At 46.6% G+C, this 10,291-nt stretch overlaps 1 protein-coding gene across 2 annotated transcripts; it reads right to left on the bottom strand.

The window, feature by feature from the left end:
• Positions 1–1,241: 1,241 nt before the first annotated feature.
• LOC123053486 (uncharacterized) lies at positions 1,242–4,979 on the bottom strand. Of its 2 annotated transcripts, none has more exons than XR_006425625.1 (4): positions 4,545–4,979; positions 3,334–3,596; positions 2,617–2,871; positions 1,242–1,998 (listed from the first exon to the last, which is right to left on the bottom strand). XR_006425625.1 is itself a non-coding variant. In XM_044476961.1 (4 exons), the coding sequence occupies exons 1-3, from the start codon at positions 4,695–4,697 to the stop codon at positions 2,724–2,726; spliced, it is 435 nt and encodes a 144-aa protein (XP_044332896.1). In that variant the 5' UTR covers positions 4,698–4,979; the 3' UTR covers positions 1,242–1,998; positions 2,617–2,723. The 2 variants fall into 2 exon arrangements, 1 of the variants encoding a protein (XP_044332896.1); XM_044476961.1 differs by having other exon boundaries at positions 3,463–3,596.
• Positions 4,980–10,291: the final 5,312 nt, after the last annotated feature.

Below are 10,291 nucleotides of genomic sequence, written 5' to 3'. Positions count from 1 at the left end.
CGCCTCATCCCGCTTCTAGGCACCGGCGACGTTCTACTCGCCACCATGATAAGCCATCCATTGGCATATGTCACACCCAACCCCCGACATTTGGCGCCCACCGTGGGGCGAGGTGCACCGTCTCCCGGAGACCTGTTCTGGACGGGAACCCTGTTCCTTCCTGGCGAGCGCAGCCAGCCCGGCACGCCAGACGGCACCTGCGCCGGCGCACTGCATGGCGTGGAGGTCGCCTGCGCGGCGAGCTGCCTCGCCGATCTTGTCGGCGAGATTCGCCTCTCCGACGAGCCCGCGTCTGATGCGGGCACCGATGGCCCCGAGAGCCGCCCCGTGAGCCTCCTCGATCAGCTCCACGTCGCTAGCGAGCCTGCAGTGGACTTGGAGTCGGTTGGCTCCACCGACCCGATGCTTGTCGACTCTGACACGGCGTCGATTGACGCGTTCCCCACCAACGTGGTGGTCTACGACGAGCCGCTTCCTCGCCCGGACAGCGGCGGCAGCACCGTCACGGAAGTGCTCGTCATCAGCCACGGCGAGCACTCTGGCGGAGGTGGCCAGGATCCGTTGCAAGCGGCGATGCAAGACCTGACTGCGCCCATCCCGGAAGACGCGGACGCCGAGACGCTGGAGGCACGCCGCGTCCAGCTCGTCGAGAGCGCCAACCGGCTGGCCAGGATGACGCATCTCTTGGTGGCTCACTACAAGAAATATGTCAACTTGCGACCACCACTATTAGTCACTGAAAGGTCACTGTTTTTCATTTGCGACCTTTTTGCGACCAAAAATAGATGGTCAAAAGCTGGCAGTCGTAAACTAAAATTAGCGACCTTCTTTGTGATATGTAAAAGGTCGTTGATTCCACGAGCAAATTTTTGGTCACTAGCAACCTCCCCAGGCCACGTAAGAATCCAGCATGGCAAGCTGACGTGGATAAGAATCAGCCCGGTCCAATTCGGTGTTCTACATGGGCCGAGCCCAATAATTCAGCCTTTTTATATATATTTTTCCTGTTATTTTTTGCTAGCTACATGGGCCAGGCCCAACATTATAGCTTTTTATTTTCTCGCCATTTTCATTTCAGCCTTTTTATTTTCTAGGCCATGGCCTTTTGCGGACCATTTCTTATTTGGGTCTCTTGCATTTTTCTTTTGGGCCTAGGCCTTTTACATTTGATTTCCTTAATTTTCAGCCTTTTTCCTATGAATATTATTTGGGCCACATCCTTTTTAGATGCCAAAGGTACATCCTGGGTTTCAATTTCCATAATTTGAAGCAATATTTCATTGAGAACAGTTAACAGATGGAAATTATCAATACACATGCCAATTTTGGCTAATAGCACAATCTTTACATAGTACATTTCACCCAGATACTATCACAACATATAACTAGCTCTACAGGTATACTTCTGCTTTCTTCACTTTCAGGTTGGAGCTCTTGTTTGCAGAGGCTGAACAAAGGCATCTAACAATAAACAAAAGGAGTTAGAAACAGAATAAAAACAAACATACAAAGCAGCTAGGGACTGAATCATGAAGCATATGTACATGTAACAGTAACAACCACAAGGACCACGCAACACAAGAGACAAGAAAGCACAGTTGTAGCATGAATACCAACACGGACAGAATGGTTCTAGATGTTGAACGCAAAAAATGATTCAATCTCAGATGGTTCATTGAGCATGCACAAATGACTTAAGATAACAGGACATATGTTCTACACTAATTTTACACAAATCATTATCAATTACAACAGACTCAAAACAAAATACCATAGCTTCTATATCACATAGGGAATCGACACAATAATACTCCCTTCGTCCCAAAATAAGCATCTCAAAACCAAGTAACAGAAAATAATGGGATAGACCGAAGACTTATCTAACTGGAGAAGATATCGTTGTTGCGGTTGTAGCACAGTGACCTCATGACTAAGAATGTGGTACCATGGCTAGGGTTGATACGCTCCAGCGAGGTAAGCATCATGGCTTCATCAGGTCTGCGAGAACAACCAATCAAAATTTGGATCAGCAAGCATGGAGTGTTATCAAGCAGTGAGCGCTACGCCTCACGGACATGGCAGTACACAATAGATTTCAGGATGGAGCACAAATAGAATACCTGGAAAATAACAGCAAAGAGCTATACAGTTTAAGTAAACATCCTTGGCTGTACAGATCAATATGTGGTGAGAATGATTTGGATCTATTTAGAATTTCTGTTGAGAAACCGTAACTTGATGTAAAGTCGCTTGAAGGTACGTGGTTAGCATTTACTCCCTCCGTCCGGAAAAGATTGTCCAAAGCTTGTTTCTCAAATGGATGTATCTAGCACTAACTTGGTGTTAGATACATCCATTTGAGGGACAAGTTTTTTCGGACGGAGGGAGTAATATTTATTTCTTATGATCTTTAATTCATCACATGATAAGGACTGCACCAAATATTCATATAAAGAGGCTGTATCAGAACTAAGAAAGTGTTATTTGAACCTCTTTTGGCTATGTAACAATCTCCTAATCCTACAGTTGACATTTTCACAATCATTTCTTCACTGGTTTTAGCAATCAAAGATGAGACATAATACAATTTTGATATTGGGTTATGACAGAATTTACCATAGTAGAAAGGGTTTGTAGGGCTGCTGCACACAGCGAAGTTGCTCTCTCGTCCTCTCCTGCTTCTTGGCTAGTTCAGAGTCTTGGGACCAGCACTTTAGATTGGATCATAGGTGTAGTAGTACAGCAGCGCCGCTGCCGTATACACAGCTGCTGGCCAATCCATCTATACGGGCTGAGATCACCAGCACCAGACCGCTAGAGCGAGAAGCTTCGGCAAGGAGGCGCATTCTCCACCCTTGCGTCCGGTAGCACCTGCAGGGAGGGAGAGGGACTGAGAAGCAAGAAAATAGAATTCTGAAGTTCAGGGCAACCAAGCTCATGCTAGGGATCAACAACACTAACCCATAGGGCACATACGCAAGCAAATGGCAAAACGAAAATGAAAAATGGGTAAAAGAATTATCGTACAATTTTAATTAGACCATGAAAAAATCAGCCGCCTTCATAAGCACCTGAAGTCAGATACAATCTAGAAGCTCGGCTCTTTGTCAGCTCAGTAACAAACTAGTTCACTTCCTTTAATCAATGTAATAAGACAAGGGCATCACTAGGTTATAGAATTTACAGAATCTAAATCTACATGGAACCATCTCAGTAGCATATGAATTTAGGCCATGTTCAAGTGGAAGTACACATTATCAATGTGCGTTTCTCAGTTTGATTTGTGTAGTCAATAAAAGTGCTTTGGACTGTCACATATCATAATAAACTTACAAAATCATGCAGCAATCCACTGGTTGTGCACAGAATCACAAATTCCAGAGCATATAATTTCAACAAGGTTAACCAAATTCCAGAGAAACTTGACGGATTTTCAGAACGAAGTACTGCTGGTGCTGCTACCGCTGCAGAATTGGTTGGAGATGCACCCTCCTTGTTGGTGTAGATGGCCCAGTTGATGAAGAGCTCTGACAGCATGGCTCCGAGCAGCCCGAAGAGCGCACTGGAGGCGCAACTCCACCAAGAACAGCACTTGACTGAAACAGCAAGAAATCGTCAGCCTCTACCCTCTAGTCTGGTACCACATCCCCACAAAATCATGCAGGCCAAAGTCAAAAGCACGAAAGCAGGTTACAGCCAGGATCTATGATAATTTTCTACTATGCACTAGTATTGCTGGATAACTCGTCGAGCAAGACAAAATATAGACACAGGATCTGATGGTGATACAGCACGGGCGACCACAATGATGAAAGGAGCAACCATTCCTTAGCAGCAAGCATAACTGGAAAAGATAGTGAGGGAAATTATATACATTGAATGCAATGAACAAGACGGCCTGATAAATTGCTAGCAAATGCTAGTAATCCACCAAATTTACTCCAGAGTCTTGGTGTAAGTATGTTCTAAAGAACAGCACACTTCTAATCGGCAGAGCAGCATACTGAAATATTTTGGACCAGCAAGAAGCAGAATATAGAACTCAAAACAAATTCTTAATGACCAAGACAAATGGTAACACATTCATGGCTAAAATGATAGTACTACAGAACACCAATTTAGTTAAGTAGATGAAATAAAATTCAACCACTCTAGCAACATCCCAGCTACAACAAAATAAAAGGCGTGAATGCTCCAATGGTCAGAGCTCTCAGTGAATTAAATTGGTTGCGTGTCTGACTGGAACTAGATGAATGAGACCTTGCAAATGCAGAGCTGCCTGTTCATCATACAGATGCTGCTCACGAGCAGTAAGCTGGCATTTTTTGAAAAGAGGCTAAGTTATCAAGGACTGTCCAGTAAAGCAGTAACAACCTAGCCTCCAAATCTGGACCAACAAGCCCAAATCTGGTCCAATTCCACGCCACCCCCGAATACAAGTTGTACATTGCAGCAAAACATGTAACGGTGGCACTAAATCTGGATAACTATCTTGCGCCGGGGCGGGAGGAGGGAGGGAGGGGGACGGGGCAGGGGCGTTATACCTTGATGTAGACGTTCTCGGCGGCCGTCTCCTCCTCGCCGAGCACCTTGCCGGAGGAGCGGTGCCTGGTCTGCACGAACCGCGCCACCGCCCTGCCCCGGGCCCTTGTTGCCGCCCTCGCCGCCGCCGGCCAGCTCGACGGGGCGTCGCGCATCGAAGCACGCACGCACGCGCCGGCGAGCAAGCCAACCGCGACGCTGTTGTCGCTAGGTTAGGGTTAGGGTTCCATCGGTGGAGGCTTGGGGTGGCCATGCGGTGAGGAAGGGATAGGGTCCGGGTGGCGATGCGGTGAGGAAGGGCGTGGAGGAGGCCATGGATGCGAGGGCTCGCCGGTGGAGCCGATGGGGATGCGGCGGCGGCGGCGATCTGGAAGGGGAAGGGAGGAGGGGTGGAGACAAAGAGGGGTTTGCGGTGGGGTGGAGCTGATGAATGAATTTTTTTTAGGGGTGGATGGGTGGATGGATGTGGTATGAGGAGATAGATGGATGGATGGATGGATTTGTGCCATGTCATCGATCCATGGCACAAACGTCTCCATCAATGAGAATTAAGCGCAGGTAATTGTGTTTCTTCTTTTGTTTCTCTTATATTTTTTCATCAATATAAAGAACCTATCAAATATTTATTGCAAAATGGCACCATTTTAAAGAAAAAATATTAGACCATATTTATGTCCAATTAACCAGATGATTGTGTGTTCAAAACTTTTTATCAGCCTCCCATCAAATTGACAAATTTCTGCCGATTCAGCAGAAAACGGGTCAAATTTGAACTACAGCCGTCACATAGTTTGCTCTTTATTTTTTACAACAAATTTTTTTAGGTACAAAAGTATCTATTTTATCAAAGATACACCAAAAATTTTCCAAAATTCAACCCCTAGCTACGAACGATCAAGGCCGCCGTTTTGACTGCATTTTTCAAACCAGCATGAAAAATTCAAAAAAATCAAAAAATTGGAAAACCTTCGCATTGTGTCATTACATGTGACCAAGTTATCAGAAAAAATAATAAACTTGTAATACGATAATTATTTTAAAAAAGTATTCTCAGAAACGAGCTATCATATGTGGAGATCAATGACTTTCAAGCCAAATAATCAATCTTATGGCCACATTCATGGCATAGTTTGTTCAAACGATCTCATATATTGCACAAGGGTGTATATTTGAATGGAAAACAATGTTGCCTAAGGAAGTTTTCATTTTCTTTGGACGAAAAAATCATTTTCCATTTTCCGAGTGCCTAAAATGAGTTTTTTTGTGAAGGACCTACCATATATTTGTTGCAAATTTGTCCTAAATCAATTTTATAAAATAGTAGGCCATATTTAATGCACAATTGACCAAATGGTTGGGTGGCAAATGGTTTTGATCCACCTCTAGTGAAAAGGACAAATTTCCGCCGTTTCAGTTGGAAGCGGGTCAAATTTGAACTGCGGCAGCCTCATTGTTTAATATTTATTTTTTACAAAAATCATTTCTAGGTAAAAAAGTATCTATTTAATCAGAGAAACACCAAAAAAATTCCAAGATTCAACCAGTAGCTAGGAACGGTCATTCCCGCCGTTTTGACCGCATTTTGAAACGGGCATAAAAAATTCAAAAAAATCAAAAAGTTGGAAAACCTTCGCATTGTGTCATCATATGTGACCAAGTTATCAGGAAAAATAATAAACTTGTAATACGGCAATTCTTGTAAAAAAGTATTCTCAGAAACGAGCTATCATCTGTGGAGATCAATGGCTTTCAAGTTAAATGATCAATCTTACGGCCACATTCATTGCCTAGTTTGTTCAAATGATCTCATATTGTGCACAAGGGTGCATATTGGAATGGCAAACAATGTTGCCTAAGGAAATTTTCATTTTCTTTGGACGAAAAAGTCATTTTCCATTTTTTGAGTTCCCCAAATGAGGTTTTTTTGTGAAGAACCTACCAAATAACTGTTGCAAAATTGGACCAAATCATTTTTATAAAATACTAGACCATATTTAATGCACAATTGACCAAATTATTGGGTGTAAAAAGTTTTGATCCACCTCTGGTGAAAAAGACAAATTTCCGCCGTTTTAGCTGGAAGCGGGTCAATTTTGAACTGCGGCTGCCTCATAGTTTGCTATTTATTTTTTCCAAAAATCATTTATAGGTACAAAAGTATCTATTTAATCAGAGAAACACCAAAAAAATTCCAAGATTCAGCCACTAGCTAGGAACGGTAATTCCCGCCGTTTTGACCGCATTTTGAAACGGGCATAAAAAATTCAAAAAAAATCAAAAAATTGGAAAACCTTCGCATTGTGTCATTATATGTGACCAAGTTACCAGAAAAAATAATAAATTTGTAATAAGACAATTCTTTTAAAAAGTGTTCTCAGAAATGAGCTATCATGTGTGAAGATTCATGGCTTTCAAGTCAAATGATCAATCTTATGGCCACATTCATGGCATAGTTTGTTCAAATGATCTCATATTGCGCACAAGGGTGCATATTGGAATGGCAAACAATGTTGCCTAAGGGAGTTTTCATTTTCTTTGGACGAAAAATCAATTTTCCATTTTTCGAGTGCCCAAAATGAGTTTTTTTTTGTGAATGACCTACCATATATTTGTTGCAAATTTGTACCAGATCAATTTTATAAAATACTAGGACATATTTAATGCACAATTGACAAAATGGTTGGGTTTCAAAAGTTTTGATCCACCTCTCGTGAAAAAGACAAATTTCCGCCGATTCAGTAGAAAGCGGGTCAAATTTGAACTGCAGCTGCCTTATAGTTTGCTCTTTATTTTTTCCAAAAATCATATCTAGTTACATAAGTATCTATTTAATCAGAAATACATGGTTTGGTGGTGATACGTCGATGTTTGGATGGTGGCCCAGGGCCCCAACTCCAAAGCGCGTAGACTCGCATGCCCGCCGCATGGTCACCGCGTGACCGTGGCGTTGCCATGCGTTCTGGGCAGCCTAGGCATGTATAGTAGGTTGGGCACTCCCCTGATAGGTGTCAGGAAGAAGAAGGCAATATAAGAATCTCACGAGGAGACTGAACTGAGCTCAAACATGAATTAGCACCCAAGTGTTTGATTAGTGGTACGGGAAATGTGCATGGCCAATGGGCCTGAGTTTTGGCCGAGGATGATCATCTACTAAGGACACTATCTTGGAAAATTTGCAGCTCAAATGGAGGAGCCTAGGTGTCACTTGCTTTGCAACGTACCACACTGGACAGAAATATGAATATTGAAGCCACACTCATATGTATTGTTAGATGGGGCTCAATTTTTGTGGAGAGCAATGATTTGGGAATATAGAAGATGTGGCAAAAATTCAGCTCATTAGGATATGCCTAGCTAGTACTTCCTTCACAACAATTCGAGTTGAACAAAAACTTTGGAAATTTGCCGAGGAAGATTTACCAGGCAAATGGAGTTGAATATTGTCATGAGGCAATGATTTGGATAGTAAAGAATGCCCAATTTCTTTGGGAATTTTGGGAATGACAGAAATATAGGTTGCTTCACAACCTAGGGCAAAAATTGACACATGGACATGACACATAGGCAAAACTGATGAGGTGGCGCCTAGTCATAGCAATAAGTACCAATGCATCCACGTTCACAACCTCATGACCATTAAAATTGGTCGTAATCAGGTAGAAATAAGGTCATTGGCCACTCTTGTCTGCTTTGTGACCATTTGGTGTAAGCAATTTCAGGGTTTGAGCCCTTCCAAGCGAAATGGCCGTGGATTTACGACCAATTCAGCTGGGGTCACTAAGAGAAGGTCACAAGTTGACATATTTCTTGTAGTAGCTTACCAGCGTGAGATGCACCGTGCTGTCGGTGGCACGCCGGCTCCTGGTGGGCCTAGCCGCATTGGCCAAATCCGGCAGCGTGGCGCGACCATCGCCAGCATGTTCGGGACTGATCGTCCCGTCTACGCCATGCCTGCGGAGAACATACGAGCTGCCCAGGCGGCAGCAGACGAGCTAGACAAGCTCGAGGGCGACGAGCGTCGCCACATGACGGAGCGAGTCCAGCAGCTCCTCGACGCGGCTGCTGAGCAGCAAGAGGCCGGGTGCAGCACTGAAGCGCCCAACCGGCGAAACGACGACCCGCCTCCTCGCCGATACCAAGGCGCGACATCCCGGACGCCGACTGGTGGCGCCCGCGATAGAAGAGACAAGGAGCCGGCTGCTAGCTGCATCCGGACTCGCATCACCATCGAGCGCGACCAAGACGGCCGCCCAAGAGCAGTGCAGCGACAAGACGACTGTCCGCCTCCTCCTCCCCGCAGGGAGAGGCGCATTTCCCCGCCGCCTGTTGATCACCCGTCACTCGACGACCGCCTTGGCCGCCGAGAAGGAATCGGAGAAAACGATGCCCGCCACCGGATCGATCGCCTCAATCGATCCCTGGCGCTAGAAGAAGAAGATGAGCTGGGTCCGCCATGCTTTGGCCCCCGCATCCGAGACGAACCTTTCCCCAAAGGGTTCACGCTCCCGAGAGATACACCCAAGTGCACCGGCTCCGTGAAGCCGGAGGACTGGCTGGTCGACTACTCCACAGCCGTCAGCATCGCGAACGGCAACAAGCGCATTGCCGTGAAGTACGTTCCGCTCATGCTCCAGGGCACGGCCCAAACGTGGCTGAACAGCCTAAAGCCCCGCAGCATCAACAGCTGGGTTGATTTCACTGAAGCATTCAGCCGCAACTTCAGCAGCACGTACAAGCGGCCGCCCAAGCCCCGCCAGCTCTCCTTGTGCGTCCAAGGCCCCGACGAGTCGACTCGCGACTACCTCACGCGCTGGGCCGAGCTGCGCAACTCTTGCGAGGGCGTGCACAAGGTGCAGGCCATCGAGTACTTCACTGTCGGGTGCCGCGAGGGCACCCTCCTCAAGCACAAGCTCCTCTGCGATGAGCCGGCAACCCTAGACGAACTGCTGATCATAGTAGATAAGTATGCCACGGCCGACTCCTCCATGAAGGCGGAGATCCAAGTTAACGCGTCGGGCAAGGTGGCCCCTCAAGCTCCTCGGACCACGGCTGGTGACACCAGTCGGCGACAGCAACCAAACAACAACAAGCGCAAGGCCATGCAGCCGCCTTCCACGAGCCGGCAGGTGGCTACAGTCGAAGATCAGCAGCCGGAAGGGCAGCCTCCCCCCAAGCACCAGAAGGGCGGCAAGCCCAACTGGTGGCCCGCCTTCTCATACGAGCAGACCCTTGATGCACCCTGCAAGTTCCACAGCGGCGCGGAGCCGTCCAACCACACCACTCGGAAGTGCCATTGGCTCACCAGGATCGCCAAGGGTGACGGACTCCAGCCCCCTCCGCCTGCAGGCCTGCCGCCTCCTCCTCCTCAGCAGCCGGCGGTTCGGCCAATCGGCGCGATAAAAGATGAGTACGCTGAAGAGCATGGGGCTTATGTCGTGTTCACCAGCGTGGCCGACGACAGGCGCAGCAGGCGGCAGCAGCAACAAGAAGTGAATGCAGTAGCATCGGAGACCCCTGAATTCATCCATTGGTCTGAGAAGCCCATCAGCTGGAGTAGAGCCGACCACCCGGAGGTGATGCCCTATCCCGGCTCTTATGATCTAGTGTTGGATGCCACCTTTGCCACAGAGAGGCAAGCTGCTCGCTTCTCCCGAGTTCTGATAGATGGTGGCAGCAGCATCAACATCCTGTACAAAGATACCATGGAGAAGTTGGGAATCAAGCAGAGACATCTTTAGCCCAGCCGGAC

The sequence above is a fragment of the Triticum aestivum genome, chromosome 2D, assembly GCF_018294505.1.
Source record: "Triticum aestivum cultivar Chinese Spring chromosome 2D, IWGSC CS RefSeq v2.1, whole genome shotgun sequence".
NCBI classification, from domain to species: domain Eukaryota; kingdom Viridiplantae; phylum Streptophyta; class Magnoliopsida; order Poales; family Poaceae; genus Triticum; species Triticum aestivum.
This window is presented reverse-complemented; position numbering and strand designations above follow the sequence as displayed.